Raw genomic sequence first — 15,932 nt, 5'->3', positions numbered from 1 at the left:
TTCTTTGCCGGGCTTGCAAAAGGTCTGTAGTTAATCATCCCACAGGGCGCATCTCTATTAAAAGAATCGATTTTGGGGTCCTAGTTCAGCCTCTCCTTTGGGGTAAAAGCTGGCTGTGGGGGCAGGGAAATGCATCCCCATCCCCTACCTCTTTGTCCGCTTTAGAAACAAGAATGGGAAAACCTGAGCCAAAATAAGGGATTTGCCAAGGGAAGAAGGGAAAGAGAGCTTTGGAGTTTGCTCGATTTCCTATAATAATGATTGATTTTTCTCCCGCTGCTCTCTCAGATTTTGGCTCGGGATCTGGGGCTCCCCTGGGAACCGGGCTGCAGTGTAGGTTTCACTTAAATGGACAATTTGTTGCTTTAACTTGCTAAAACCTCAAAAGCCACAACAGGGCTCGGGTGTACAAGCTGTTTCTTTCCTGTCTCCGGTCAAGCGACAGCCGGCAGCGCAGACCCTGCCGGGTTAGCCGGGAAGCCACGGTGCCGGTGTTGGCTTATGTTTTCAAAGAGCCCCCCTGTGATTTTCGGTGTTTGAGGTGGGCCAGCTCAAGACCTCTTGAAAGCAGCCCCAATTCCCCGGTGCAAAAGCTTTTAATCTAGCAGCAAAGAGCCTAGCTGAGACGCAGCGGTGGGATGTTTAAGTGAAGCAAATTCAGCCTCCAGACATGGTTTTTATTCCTAAATCGGAGGAAAAAAATAACCAGTCACTGGTTGGAACTAAATTAAAAAAAAAAAAAAAAAAAAAGAAAAAAAAAAAAAGAAGAAGACAGAGAAATCTTCTCATGAAGTCATTCAGCTGAGGCTGGAAATTGTCCTAAAGGGTCGGCTCCGCTGATGAGGAGGACAAAGCCGAGCCATGGGTTTCTGTCCCCGCTCCAAGGGCTCCTTATGCATTTTGCATTAAACAGTAATTGGATAAAATGCATAAACAGGCGCTGGCAGAGGAAGGAAAGCCGGGGCTCCCTCTCTCCAGGGTGTGTGGCTCCGCTGGCCAGAGGCATGGCCTCTGACCACAGCTTTCAGTAGGAGGTGGTCAGCGGTGGGGAGCTGCGCCCCGACCCCCAGCCACTTGCCTACGGATGAAGGACAGGCGGGAATCCTCCACCAGCAGGAAGGACGATGGGGATGTGGCCTCCCCCAACCTGGAGAAGGACCGTAAGCAACCCCACAGAGCCACCAATGGTCCCCATGACCTTTATATGCTCCAGTTTCACGGGTTTCTCCCAAGGTTAGTCTGGGATGTCACCCTTAAGCAAGCATCCCCCAACACCCACTGAGGCTCAGCTTCGGCTAGTTCGGAGAGAAAAAACAATCTTGCATTCACTGGGAGGCTTTCTGATCTGATAAATCCTCCTTCCTCCCTAGCTCCCATGAATCGCTCCCTTTGCTGCTGCTAGAGCTCGAGGCGATCGGACAGAGGCCGCTCGCTGCTTCGTCCCGTGAATTGGAGCATCAACGGACCCAGAGCTTCAGCTGCTTCAGACTGGCCCTGATCCACGAGCTGCTCTACGCTGTCTGGGATCCGGCCATTGGAGTAATTAGGAAAGCCGCATCGTTATCCGAAGCACGGTTTTTCTAAGAGCAAATCCATCTGGGTTATTCCCTGGGGAGCCTGAGCTTGTCAACACAAGCTCGCACAACGCGCCACACGCTGCCTCCTCCTGCGACAGCGAGAGCGGGGTTTGGCTGTGGGAAAGGGGTTTGGAGGCAGCAAACGGGTCGGTTTGGGGGTAAAATGGGCACTATCCCACCGAAAAAGCAATGCTGAGAACAGTGTTGCAGCCTCTTTTCTCATTAAAAGCCGCTTTTCCCTCCACTGACCCTCCAGCCTTCTCGAGCAGAGCAGGAAGGCTTAAAACCCACCGAACTGAAACGCAGAGCCTAAAGAAAGGTGGAAATTGCCTCAAAGCCCTTGAACAAGCAAAGCTGTGACACCACGGCCCCGGAGGGCAGGGAAATCGCTCATCAATCACAGCCCTGTCCAGCCCCATGCACCCGCCAGGAGCTGGGACCTGCTGCCTGCCTGGCCCAGTCCCCTCCTTGGGGACAAGGCTGGGCTGGAAGTGCAGGTGTCGAGGGGGGAGATTTGCAGCTTTTTGGCTGGATTTGTTGTTTTCCAGTGGGGATAAGGCAGCTGGAGGGTCAAGGGATGAGCGGAGCCGGGGGGCAGCGGGGCATATGCAATTGCTGCCGTATTTTCATTTGGGGTTCCAGGCGGTGCCTTATTTTGGGGAGGAAGCCAAGTGCAACCCTGGGCTACGTCTCAGCACGTGGGTTTGGGTTGAACACACCCCCCCCCGACCCCATCTGGCTGCTCTCAGCCTGCATCTCTCCTGAGGACGAGCCTGCAGGACCCTGTGTTTGAATCAGAAGTGCTTCTTGCTCTGGGCTGAGCCCCCCAGGACCCCCCCCTGACCCCAGGTCGCAGCTGAAGGCTCAGCAATAGCAAAGGGGACTGGGCTGGAACAGCTCGGGTCAGCCTTTCCATCACCGCTGAGCTGGATGGGGGATGAAGATCAGTGCCACGATAGAAAGAAGGGGCTGAGAAGGCAAAGCCCCCCCCCCCAAAAGCGCAGGGTTTCAGACACACGTTACCCCACGGGGAGCCCCCAAATGCCAAGGGGAGGGCAGGGCTGATGCTGGTCTGCCCCCACAGCACCCAGAGATGGTGTTTAAAGCCCCACGTGCAACGCAACGCGTGGTCACCCCGGTTCTTTAAAGCACTGAGCCCCTGCCCCATTTGCCCCCCTCCTCCTGCATGTGTCCCCCCCCCAGCCCGGTGGCCAAATCCCCCCACCTCCACCCCAAACCAAGCCCAAGACACCTGGCCCAGGCCATCTTTCTACGGGCAATCTGATCCCCGGGACGGAAAGCAGCTCGGCTCCCGAGCCCGCCGGGGCGGGAGGGCTGCGCTCGGCCAGCACCGGCCGCCCCCGCCTTGGACCCGACCCAGGCTCCTGATGGAGTGCGAGCGCTGGAAACGCACCACCGGCTACCTGCCCTCCGCCTCGCCTGCTGGCCCTTCGCTCCGCTCAGGCTGCTGAAAAGCACATTTTTAATTATGACGAGGAAATTTGGGGGGGGGGGGGGGGTGTCAGGAGCTAAGCCTGCGAGAGGGCTCAGCTGCTCCCCACGGCTCTTTGCCGTCGCAAAAGTGTATTTCCACGCCCTCAGGTCAGCGAAGTCATTTGAAGTCTCGCCGAGTGGCCGGGCAGAGCACGATCGATGCTGAAGAGCAGCACGGGGAGGGGGGGGAGCGGGGTGGGTGGCCCTGCTACGTGCAGCACCCTGCACCCCACTGATGCTGGCAGAGCGTGTAGCCCCGGGTGGGATATCTCCCCCCCCGGCCTCCAGCAGCGATGGGCAAGGTCGGATTTGGAGGCAGGGATTTCTTCTTAGATCAGCCAACGCAGCCGAAAAAAAAAATAATCAGATGAGGTTTAGGGTAGGAGAACCCTTTCGAGGAGCTGCCTGTGCTGGTCTCCTAGAAGAAATGACCTCTCCCCAGAAACCCCACCGCGCCCGGGCAGACGTAAAACATCAGCAAAGGGGCCCCTCACCCTGATTTTTTTTTCCTGCTTTGACACGAGGCGAAGCCACAACCCCGGAGCCAACGGGTGGGCTGAGAAGCCTGTGGCACCCGGGGCTCCCTGGCCTGGCCCAGCCCTGGAGGACTCGTGTCGTCCCCCCTGAGAGCAGGGTGAGTCTCAGCAAGGGAGGGAAGAGCGTTTTGAGATGAGGCTGGAAAAGTCCTGAGGGTTTACGGCCCAGCCTGGAGGTGAGAAGCTCTGGGAAAAATGATAATGGGGTGGCATGGAAAATGGGGCCAGTGCCAGAGCCCCGGTGGCCTGCTGGACTGCTCGGAATGAGCAGCTGGAATATTTCCAGGGAGGAGAAGGAAAAAAAAAAAAAAAAAGACAGTTTTCCCCCTTTTCCCAGATTTTCAGGAAAAAAAAAAATTACCCTTTCCGCCCCCTTTTCGCCAGTTCTCATCCCAAAACACCCTCCCTGCTTCATTATCCCTATTTATATGACAATAAGGCAAATTTTTCTGTGAGGAAAAAGCCCCACCATGTGTCCTGCCCACTCCAGCATTAAGAAATATTAATCATCAGCATTATTACACGGCTCCCAGACAGGGCTTATCTCCCCTCCGCAGCCAGCCCAGGGAAGCAGAGAGGCAGGAGCACGGGAAGATGCAGAGGGGGACAGGGCCAAGGGGGGAAGTTTGTCTAAAGCAGCTCTTATCTAGAGAGGAGCTGGGAGTGGGGGGGAACGGAGTTGTTGGAGGTGAGAGAAATGGGAATCCCTGCCTGCACGCGCTTGGGAAGAGGCATCTGAGAAGTTCAACCATCTTCCTTCCTGAGAAATTAAGATTTCTCTAGCAAAGCCGTGTTAATTCAAGGGGCCTGGTGGGGCCACCTCCTTCCTCTGCCGTTAGATACACGCCAGTCATCCTTCCCAACCTCTCTCTGCAAACGTCAGGTGTTTACAGCCCATTTAAAACGCGAGGTGAGATCCCAGCACAAACCCCTTGACTCCAGCAGCCACGACTTAAGTATTAGCAGAGCAGCAGACAGTTGCTCTTTTGGGGCCAAAGCAGAGCTTTGAGCCTCCGAGATTTGCTGCTAAGAGGTTTTTTTCCTCTCCTTGCAGCTCGAGCAGCAAACTGTGAAGATTTCGGCCTCTCCTCTGTCCGGACTAAAATAGCACCGAGGGCATTTTGCACGCAGAGTTCTTTATTTTTTCCTTCTCCTCCTGTCCTTTCAAAGGCATGCAAACAACTCAGCCCCAGCCAGAGGCATCGCAGCATTTTTACTGATCATTTTAATTTCATTCAGCCGCTGCCCCGCTCCGAGAGCCGGGCAAGAAACCCCGACGGCTGCAAGCCGTGCAGTTTTTGTGCCAACAGATCGTATCGCGTTTAGCTTGCCTTTTCACAGTGATAGGGCCGTGATGTAAATACGGGACGTGACCCGGTAAAATGTTACTGGGACGTGAACCCTTTTCATCTCCAATTTATCATTTCCCATGTGCCCTGGGAAGCCGGTGGCGTTGCTCTTTGCTGAGCCCAGCAGAAACGAGCTGTTAATCTCCGTCCTGCTCCGAAGGAAGGAGATGCTGCGTGAGATGCGAACCGTCACCTCCACCAGCGGTCCATCCAGCAGCACACCCCGCATCGCCTGAACGGGCAGGATAAATGACTTTTTTTTTTTTTTTTTTTCCCCCTGAGGTTTGTGGTTTCGAGGCACTGGGGTTGTATCGGCTGCCTGCACGTGCGCTGCTGCCCTATGGGAGGATTTGCAGGTAAAACTAAAGCCTTGCTTTGAGAAAAATCCTGCATTCTGCACCCAAAACGCAGGGAAGGGCTGCTCATGGCTCCAAACCCCACCTCTGCAGAAACACTCCTTTGGCACTGCTTTGTCTTCCCCGGGATTATTTCTTTTCCCAGAGAGACTCCAGTTGCCTCTTTGGTTATTTTTTTGAAATGCTATTCAGGAGGGTGGGAAGGGAAATCAGAGCCACCCAGCCCCAACCCGGGGTGGGGGTGACCCACTGAGCCCCTCAGCCTGGAGCTGAGCACCCTTGGGGCAGCTGTAACGCCCAGCACCCCACACCAGCGGGGACCCTCTTTCCAAACCCCCCCCTGAGAACAGAGGCAAGAAAATTCTTTTCTCTCCCCTTTGGGCTGAGAAACCCAAATGAGCCAACACAGAGAAACCCAAAGGAGATGGAGATGAAAACAACATCCAAACCCCCCGTAGAACAGCAAAACAGGGCACACTCGTCCTTGCCGGGTGCTCATCTTTCCCAGGATAAACATGATTTTTGCTTGCAGGATGGTGTTTTACCTTTTCCTAGATTATTCAATTTTCACGCACGATCTGGGCTGTAAATACCACCGTGGTGTGGTCGGTGGTTTTGGGCAGCAGCCACCACTCCCAGGCCAGCAGGTTTTGGGGTTCGCTGCCCTTGCAACCCCCCCTTGCAGCCGTGGGTGCCCCCAGAATCCAGGCGCTGCCCAGAGCGGCTCCCTGCTACCCTCTGCAGTCGCACAGCAGAAGGGCTCGCTCGGCTCGCAGCGTCCCTGCAAAGGCAGGATTTACCCCCAGCCCTTCCCCAGCCCGTCCTCCTGCTCCCCACAGGGGTGTACCCCACCTCACCACCCCCAGACGCAGCGGCGCACCCCCAATCGCATCCACATCGTGAAATATTGTGTTCCAGCTTCACCTGAACCCCCAGATTTGCTCTATTTTTAGGCAAAGCCTTGCCAAACCATCTCCCCCAGCTCTTTAGCAAAACCCCGTTGCCTGCAGGTGTCTGCAAGAGAAAAAGGAAGCGGGGAGGAACCTTTTAATTTGTTTTCCCCCTTAAAAATCCAAACAGGCTCCCACAGCCTTAGCCAAGAGGTCTCGGCACTAGGCGAATGCTCTGCAATGAGGCGTCACCTTTTGGAAATGATTGTTCTTCGTTGCTGGAAAAGGGAGGGGAAAGACCCATGTACACGGCTGGGAAGAGAGCAGAGAGCTGGGGCAGTGCAAGAAACAGGATTTAGAGATAATTTCCCCAGGAGCAACATTATTCTATATTTTAGTGTCCAACAAAGCAGCCTAACGCATTCCGAGGGCAAAACCAAACTGATCTTTGGAGGTACCCAGTTTACAAGCCCCAGCAAGACAGATCTTACCTGGCTGGGAGGGTTCAGCTGGATGTGGAGAAGGGCTGAGCTCAGCCAGAGACGGGGTCATCAGCTCCAAACCTCCTGTCTAGCAGCTGAATTCGGACGAGGGTTTTAAGAGAACTTTCCCCAGGACAGCGCTGGAGCCCAGGGCACGAACGTCCCTTTCATATACATTTCTAAAAAAAAAATAATAAAATGGAGCTGCGTTATGTATGTGAACACCAGCAGACACACACGCACACATACAGTGATACTTTGGGGGGTGGGGAGGGGGGGGAAATCTGCTTGTCCTGCAGAGGATGCAGCAAGGTGCAGCTGACTGGCACCCAGGAACCTGCCTTCTCCCCCCAGTTTTGTTCCAAGGCCCTGAAACTCAAATCAATCTGGAATAACCGTATTTACCAGCCTGGAGAAATCTTTTGATACCTGCTAATGAAAGGCTCTGTGACAGCAAAGTATGAATTAACCACATTTCATATATTTCTGGGTGCCAACAGCATCCACCAGCTCCCTGGGCGTTGGCAGCACATCCCTCCTCACCAGCCCCGCCGAGGAAGGCAGAGAACGTCCAGCAGCTCCTGGAGACGAGGCAGGAGACAGAGCACTGAACCGTGGCTCAGCAGAGCTGAGCTGAAATCTCACCGCTGTGGCCAAATAACCTTGGGGTGTCGGGCTGTGAAATAAAAATAAGGCTGGCAGCCTCTTTCTGAGAGTAACTGGAAGGGGGAAAGGGCTGTATCAGGGGATGCACAGCATCTCGGGCTCTATAGGCCTCTTAATCAACACCTGAATTAATTATCTTCCTCCCCTTCCAGCTGTCAGGCGTTTGAAGGCTTGGGCTCCCACTCTCGCCATGCTCCCTTGGTTCTTTTCAGTCTCTGCATCAGCCAGTCTCCCTGACCTCCCGATCTTTGCTGTCTCTCCCAGAGCATCTTCACTCTCAGGGCTGGGTTTTTTGGGGTTTGTTTGGTTTGTTTTTTTTTTTTTTTGGTCTTTGGCACTCACGGTCCTGACAGCGCTGCTTTACGTGCAGCTGCTCCAGCTTTGCGAGAGCAGCACCGTGGGGGTTATGGGCGTGGGGGTACCGGACCCACCAGGCAGCTCCACGTCTCCACAGCACAAGAGAACTGAGCCCTTTCCCTTTGGTGATGAACCTTCGAGGCACCTGCCTGGCGTCCTGCAAAAGCCACCAGGACCCCACGGTGGCTAAGCTGCCCCTGCGTACGCGGGTGTTTGTGGCACGTTACCGGGGGAAGATGCCCGGCAGCACCGTGCCGCAGAGAACCGCAAATCCTCTTCCTCGCTACTACTGGTAGTGATGCTGCCAAGAGCCAGCCTCTCCCCCACCACTGCACACCTGCACCTCAGGTCACTGCAACCTTTCTGCTTAAAAATCCCCCTTTCCAGCCTTTTTTTCTGTCTTTCTAATCTCCTTCTAGCTTTCATTCTGCTGAGGTTAATAATGCCAGGTGAAAAAAAACGCTGCCAAAAATAAGACCCGTTAATAGAAAACTGCTTCGGCAAACGGGAGGTGTTTGCCAGAGCCTCTCCCCTCCCCATTTCGCTCCCTCCTGGCGCTCAAATCTGCGATTTCTCGGCAGAGCTGAGCCCCCTGCAGCCCCCCCAGGCTGAGCACAGGGTCCCACTAGAGGGCAATAGAAACCCAGGAAAAGAACAGCGGAGCTGGGCTGAGCAGCGCAGGGGAGAAAGGGCCTGGCAGCACAGCCAAGGCTTCGTTCAATTCAACTTGCAGAGAAATCACCCCTAAAAAAAAACCCAAAAATACATCTCAGGTGCTCCCCTGTAGCCCCGGTTGCTTCCTCCAGGCGGGACGGGCGAGGTGCGAGAGGCTGCGTCCTCCTTTCCCCCCTCCAAAATCAGCCCCTGCTCGCTGCAATGGCAAGAGCATCCCTCCCAGAGAGCAGGATCCCCTGGACCTGGGACAAAAAGCACTAGAAACACGCGGGTAATCGATTCTGGAAGTTTGCACAATCTAGAGCGTATTTTTGGAGCCGCCCCTGGAGCCCTGGCGGGGTGGCTGGACCTGCGTGCTGGGTGCTGCACAAAGAAATGCAGCTGGAAAAGCCGCGTCACCCCCCGGTAATCGCACCCCAGGAGCCCGTCTTACCTGCTGGGAGAAGCCCACGCAGGGCAACGAGCAGGTTTGGTCACTGGACTTTTCTTTATTGGCAAAACCCTGCAGAATAAACTTGCCAAACCCACTTTGGCACCCACCAGCCTGAGCTGCGGATTCTGAGCAGCCGAGCTGAGCAAAGCCAGAGCCAAAACCTTGGCACTAACTCACCCCATCCCAGCGAGAGGCTGGGACGCCCCTTCCAAACCCGCCACCATCCTGGCCTGGGACCTTCGTGGGGAAAAAGCAGCAGGGACAAGAGTCTTCTTTAGCTGTGCAGAAAGCAGCACCCAGCCTTTTCGTTACCTCCTCCCACCCCAATCCCATCCAATTTTTCAACACCAGGATTATATTCACCAGTGTTTCAAAAGAAACCTGTCCCTAAATGCTGGCCCAGGACTTGCCTGGATGGTTTTATTTCCACCAACGAGGTCCTGTTTCTGCATGGGAGGTGCAGGAGACCCTTTAGATGGGCCACACAGGCTGGGACATGTGCCCAGGCTGGACTGGGGGAGACATCCCCACCAGCGCCCCGGGGAAGGTGGAAGCGCCAGCCCCACATTCACCACGCACGGGCTATTTAAGCAGCTCCGGAGGGAGCCATCGCAGCACAAGATGAGCTAGAGCAGCTCCTAAATCAGTCCTTCTTTATGCCACTCCAGTCCCCAGCTCCCTCCAAACACCAGGAAACTCAGAAAGTCACATTAAATCATTTTTATCCCTTGTTCTTCCTCCTCGTCCTGAGCTGCGCTGACCTCAGCTCAGCCTCACTGAGTCGCAAGGGGCCAAAATCGGAGCCGCGGAGCTGCTCCCCAAAAGCATTTCGCCACCGGGAACCTGTGTGGGAATAGGTGGGATGCATCCAGCACGGTGAGGGGGTGGCGTGGACCCGGCCCAGCCGGCTCTGGGAAGGCTGTGCAGGAGATGCAGTGCTTGGAGTGATTGAAAAGCAGGTGATGGCACAGGCATTTGGAAGTTTTATGAAGATCTTTCATCGAAATCACAGTAGTTAGAGACGTGCAGCCTATTAAAGTTATCCAGCACGCCGCTGGGGCCAGGACAGCGTTAGTGCTGCCGTATATCCTCCAACGCTGTGTTCCTTACGGCTTTAGGAGGCCCCAGGGTCCTTCCAGCACTACTCTTGGATGAATATTCTGAAATTTAATAGCCCCGGCTACCTGGAAGCGTTTTTTTCAGGGATTCGTCACTCCTTTGCCCCCTTTGGCGCAGGTCGGACAGGGGAACTGGGCTCACCGGGCTCCTCACCCTCCACTGGTGTGAAGGACATGTCTTGTCTTCCCAGGCCCCAAAATGACACCACTCCAGGGAAGCAAGTGCCATCGACATCAAGCAAGTTGCTCAATAGCAGGTAAAAAGTGATTCACCCCCCCCCCCCTCCAGGTAACTCCTGTGGCATCTGTCCGAGATGGTATTTCCAACCTGATTCACATTTCCAACAAACCCAGGAGGTGACAGGCAGCGGGCAGCAGCCACCACGCAGATCTGTCACTCACCTTCCTCCCCTCCCCAAAACTGCAGGAGAAACCTCCCTGTCCAGATCCCAGCGCCACAATCGCAGTCAAAATCTGGACCAGGTTGCTGTGCAGATGGGAACGCTCGCAGGGCGTTCGGTGAGAGCATCCTGCATCTCACAACGTGCTCTTTCCCCCGTAGTTTGTTCCATCTTTAGCGTCGCTGCAAGATCTGGCTTTCCAGAGCAGCTCAGGAAAAGGGGGAGTATAAAAAAGATAGAGAGGAAGGTAAAGTGGTGTAAAGAAGAGAAGTCATTGCCTGGGGGGGTGAGAAAATACCAGGTTTAATTCTAGTCCTGTCCCTGGCAAGTTACTTCTTGGTACAGCAGCTTCTCCTGCTGAAAGGTGGGAAAAGGACAACTGCTGCCTTCAGTCGGACAAAACCCACCGCGAGCAAATCTGTCTTGCTCTAACAGCAAACCAGAGGCTTCTGTTCCCTTTTGAAGCACAATACAGCCTGACATCCCCTTGCTTCTGGGATAAAATAGAAACCAAACCGCCCGGCTTGGGGGAACAGGATCTGTGTTTCCTTGTTCCTTTTATGATCTCCCAAATTGAAGAAGAGCAGTGCCCTGGCACAGCTATGATTCCCCACCTCCCACCCCTGCCACACAGAGGGGAGGGGAGAATGTTATTTTCCAGACTTACATGTGAATGTCCATGACCAAAAAAATCACAAATAAATTCAAAAGCAGCTTTCCACATGGCCTGCCTGTCTTGCAAAGGAGATACCGGACCCTCTGGGGAGGAGGAAAAGGCTCTATATCCATTTTGAGCAGGTAGAAGGTGCCACACACTGACCCCCAAAATCAAAAGACCCTGGAAATACTATGATTCTCTCTAGTTTTAGTGATTTTGTGGTTGGGGAGGGAAAGAAGGCTGCACGGCCACGCGATGGGGGAGGAAGCATCACTGCAGGAGCCAGTATTAGAGGAACAAAGATTAAACCTCCCCGATAAATCCAGGCCCAAAAGAATCTCCCCTCGCTTCATCCATCACCTCCCAAAGGGCACAGCCGCCCTGTCCCACCGTGCCTCCCTTTGCCATACCCGCACCCGGGTCCCGCAGCCACACGGGGCGGGGGGGGGCACACACACTGGTGGGAGAAGCAGCTTTTTGCCTTTTCCTGATGGTTGGACTGGAGGGAACGCGATGGGGAAGAGCAGAGGGTAATGCCACAGTCCTGCCTGGTCCCCTGGCGTGTGATAAAGCCGTTTCCGAGGGCAGAGCCAGTGACCCCCGTGGGTCCCCCCAGCTGCCCCCCCCCCCCCCCCCCCCCCCCAGTTCGCTCCCTTCGTCCCAGTTCTCCTGCTGCTCCTCTGCGGGGAGCGATGGGGACCCCTTCACACGACGGCTCCCCAGCCCTCCAGTGCCCCCCCCCCCCGCACCCTGCCAGAGCCCGCTGAGCCCCTCGGGCCCCCCAGCAGCCCCTGGGGACACACCCCCCCCTCGCCCCGGGCTGGCTGGCCTGGGTCGCAGGCAGCAAAGGGTTACGCTCGGAGGGGCCGCTCTGCTGCCAGCACCTGGCGGGGGAGGGAGCGAGGAGGGGATGGAGCGGAGTTTCAGTGAGTCTCCGACGAGGCAGCGAGGAACAGGCAGGGGAGCAGGCAGGGGACAGGCAGGGGAGCAGGCAGGGGAGCAGGCAGCGAGGAGCAGGGGTGCAGGCAGGGGGGCAGGCAGGGGAGCAGGCAGGGGGGCAGGCAGCGAGGAGCAGGCAGGGGAGCAGGCAGGGGACAGGCAGGGGAGCAGGCAGCGAGGAGCAGGGGTGCAGGCAGGGGGGCAGGCAGGGGAGCAGGCAGCGAGAAGAAGGCAGGGGAGCAGGCAGGGGGGCAGGCAGGGGGGCAGGCAGCGAGGAGCAGGCAGGGGAGCAGGCAGGGGGGCAGGCAGGGGGGCAGGCAGGGGAGCAGGCAGCGAGAAGAAGGCAGGGGAGCAGGCAGGGGAGCAGGCAGGGGAGCAGGCAGGGGAGCAGGCAGGGGGGCAGGCAGGGGGGCAGGCAGGGGAGCAGGCAGGGGGGCAGGCAGTGAGGAGCAGGGGGGCAGGCAGGGGAGCAGGGGGACAGGCAGGGGAGCAGGCAGCAGAGAGGCAGACAGGGGGACAGGCAAGGGGGCAGGAGGAGGGGCAGGCAGGGGGACAGGCAGGGGGACAGGCAGGGGGACAGGCAGGGGGACAGGAGCGGCAGCGGCAGCAGGTGAAGCCGCCCCCCGCCGCCCGGTCCGGCACAGCGGGGTGGGAGCTGCCGGAGCCACCATGGGCCGGGGAGGGGGGAGCCTAGGAACGGGCTTATAAAGGGGGACACCCCCCTTCCCCTCGCTGACGTCCCTCCCTGAAAAAGAAGGGAGGGAAAGAGAAAATTAAAAAAAAAAAAAAAAAAAAAAAATTAAAAAAATATAAAAACCCACCCAAACCCTCTCTAAATTTGAGACACGGCGAAGGCGGGCGGCACCGGCTGGAAAATGCATCTGCCTCGGAGCTGCATCGTCCTCCTCATCCAGGGGAGCATCTCTCTGCTGGTGAGCACTGGGGCTGGGGAAGGGGGGGCTGGGGAGGGGTCGGGCTGCCAAAGGGATGAGGGGGGTTGACAGCCAGGAACGTTTCCCAGATTAATTTGTGTCGTGCCCGCCCCCCCCCCCCCCCCCCCCCCAACCCCCATCCCCTGAAAGAAAGAAGAAAAAAAAAGGCGTCCCAAAACTTCTGTTATTTTGCAGCAAGCAGTAGGTGGTCAGCGAGCAGGGGGGGCTGGCAGGCAGGGCTGGTGATAAAGGTACCTCCTGATCACCCCAAAAATCTGCAGCCCCCCGCTCCAGCACAGCGGCCCTGGTACAGATGCTGGGGGCAGCTTGCCCGCACCCCCGGGCTGGGATAGAGCTCCAGCCCAGCCCAGCAGGCCGGCCTCGACCTCGGCTTTCCCGCTGCCTTCTCTGCCAGGGGAGCCCTTCGCCCCCCAGGGCTCACGGTGGGTTTCTGTTCGGCAGCCCCACACCGAGGGCGATGGGGCTGCAGCACCTGCCTCCCACCCGGGCGCCCTCCCAGCCTGCTGGGTACCCGCTGGGTGCCCACAGCGAGGCAGCCCCCAGCCCCTATCTGTGCTTATTTGGGGGTCCGTGGCCGGTGGCAGGCAGAACCCCCAGGCTGGCAAGAGGAGAGTTTGCACAGGAGCCCGTGCAGGGCTGTGGGAGGCGAAGGGCATCTCCCTGGGGTGAGAACTCACCTCTGCGCTTCGCCTGTCCCTCGTGCTGTCCCACTGCTCCCAGCTCCGTCTCTTCACCAGACAGACCACGGCATGGTTTGGAGGTTGGAAGCGAGGTTCGCGGGACGTGCTGTCAGCAGTGAGATCGGTGCACAGGCCACGAGGAGGGCACCCTGGTCGTGGGTGTGCAAACCCCCCCCCCCCCATAGCACCCTCTCCCCGGCATCTGCAGAGATCCCCTGGGTGCAAGCGCTCTGCCCCGAGAGAGGTGCCACTGCCCGGCTGCACCCACAGTGGGCAAAACGCGCCCGTCCCGGCTCCTTTCCCCCACTCCCCGAGCACCGTGAGAGGAGAATGAGAGCGGGGGAAAACTGTTACCAGAAGGGAAATATCAACTACGGGGAGAGGTAGAAAGGAAAGGCAAGAGAAAAGGGAAATAAGGAAAGCAAGGATGGGAAAGAGGATAGCTGGGTCATGTCTGGAGAGGTGGGGTGACTCTGGACAGGCACCCATCACCCAGCTCTCACTCTCCACCATCGCTATGTTCAGGTGATCTGTGGCCAAGAAGAACCAGGGAAAGGTGCAGTGCAACGTGAACCCAAGACCCAAGAGAGAGCTCAAGTGCAGAAGACAAGAGGGCTGCTCTCTCCGAAGTCCCTGTTAACTCCAACCTTACTGCAGAACACGACTCTCCTGGAGCTGGTGAGCAGCTCACGGGAGTTATGGGATATCCTGGACAACCTGTCTGAACGGGACCTTGCTCCACACCCCAGAGGACAGAGGGACTTGGGGCCAGCCTCAGGCAAGCTCAGAAAGATTTTTGGCTGGGGAGATTTCTATTCCAACATCAAGACAGTGAAGCTGAACCTCTTGATCACCGGGAAGGTGGTTGATCATGGCAACGGCACAGTCAACGTCTTCTTCCGACACAACTCTACCGGGCAAGGGAACATCTCCGTCAGCCTCGTCCCCCCCACCAAGGCAGTGGAGTTCGACCTGGAGCAACAGATCTTCATCGAGGCCAAAGAATCCAAAATCTTCAACTGCCGCGTGGAGTACGAGAAAGTGGATCGTGCCAAGAAGACCACGCTCTGCACTTACGACCCATCTAAGACCTGCTACCATGAGCACACCCAAAGTCACGTCTCCTGGGTCTGCTCGAAGCCCTTCAAAGTCATCTGCATCTACATCACCTTCTACAGCATAGACTACAGGCTGGTGCAGAAAGTATGTCCTGACTACAACTATCACAGCGACGTGCCCTACTACCCCTCGGGATGACGCTCTCTGCCCATCGCAGGACGCCCCGGTGACGAGCGGGTGCTGGGGGGGCGGGGGGGGAGGGACGGGGATGGTTTTGTAAGTGGGGGCAGGAGCGCGGCGATCCCTAGAAACCAGAAGGAAGGAAGGAAGAGGAGGATTTTCCATTTTCCCCAAAAGCTCCAGTGTCAAGAGGAGGAATTTTAGGCTATGGGGTACCAGCATCGCTAAACCTGGCCTGGATCCGTGGTCCTTAGAGACTGGTACATGAGGGCAGGGTCTGAATTTAGGATACAGCAAATAGGACGTAAAGCCACACAATCAGGACTTGTGTTTCTCAGTGCAATAATGGATTCGCCTGGATCTAGGCCACGTGGTCCTAAAAAGGTTGGTGACCAGGCAAAGAGGGCTCCAGAAGCAGGCTTACACAGCCTGGAGCCAGGGGAAGACCTCGGGGGGAAGAAAAGCACCTGATGCTCTCCGTGGCTGTACGACCTCCACGGGCAGCCACATCATCTCCCCCACCTCTGAGTTCTGCAGCAATGGGAGCCGGAGCTGAGTTTTCCCATGTTGGGGTGCAAAGGGCTGCTGGGACGGAAATGGGGAGCCGGGGAGGGCAGCGAGGGACCTTCCCGGGGTGCCACCGCCCCACGGCTCACACCGGGCACCGTGAGGGGGTTTCGGGGACTTGAAACTGTGGGTCCGCAGGTAGAGAAATGCCGGTGGAATCCGTCAAACCTGCTGCCACCATAACATGATTCATGCGTTTCCCCCGACACGCTGTGATTCACGCGTTTCCCCTTCATCTCATCCCCGCTTCGTCTCACTGCCAGCTCCCCAGCGCCCGCTCCCACCCTGGCCCGGCCACGCTCGGCTCCGAGCGCCGCCGGTCCCCGGTGAGAAGGTGCGCGCCCGCGCCCGTACGTGCGTGCGAAGCGGAGCTCCGACCGTAGCATTTAATTTACTTTGAAGGGGAAAAAAAAAACAAACAAAGAAACACAACAACGCTGTCCTTGAGAGAGAGAATAAAGTTTTCACGGTGGCACCGAGGCAGGTCAAGTGTTTTTACTGAGAGCAATCTCAGTCTCCTCAGGGGAGAAGGAAAAGCAAGCGGCGGGGCTGTGAACGAGGC

The 15,932-nt window shown here is 56.8% G+C and overlaps 1 protein-coding gene across 2 annotated transcripts; it reads left to right on the top strand.

Annotated features, from left to right (window-relative positions):
* The first annotated feature begins 12,806 nt into the window (after nt 1-12,806).
* On the top strand, nt 12,807-14,821 carry NXPH3 (neurexophilin 3). Of its 2 annotated transcripts, XM_086478014.1 has the most exons (3): nt 12,807-12,875; nt 13,014-13,061; nt 14,090-14,821. In XM_086478014.1, exons 1-3 carry the CDS (start codon nt 12,807-12,809, stop codon nt 14,819-14,821), a joined length of 849 nt encoding a protein of 282 aa, XP_086334140.1. The 2 variants fall into 2 exon arrangements, with proteins under 2 accessions (XP_086334140.1, XP_086334141.1); XM_086478015.1 differs by lacking the exon at nt 13,014-13,061 and having other exon boundaries at nt 12,807-12,863.
* Nucleotides 14,822-15,932: the final 1,111 nt, after the last annotated feature.

This window comes from Leptosomus discolor, chromosome 25, assembly GCF_034619465.1.
Source record: "Leptosomus discolor isolate bLepDis1 chromosome 25, bLepDis1.hap2, whole genome shotgun sequence".
In the NCBI taxonomy this organism is placed as follows: domain Eukaryota; kingdom Metazoa; phylum Chordata; class Aves; order Leptosomiformes; family Leptosomidae; genus Leptosomus; species Leptosomus discolor.
This window is presented reverse-complemented; position numbering and strand designations above follow the sequence as displayed.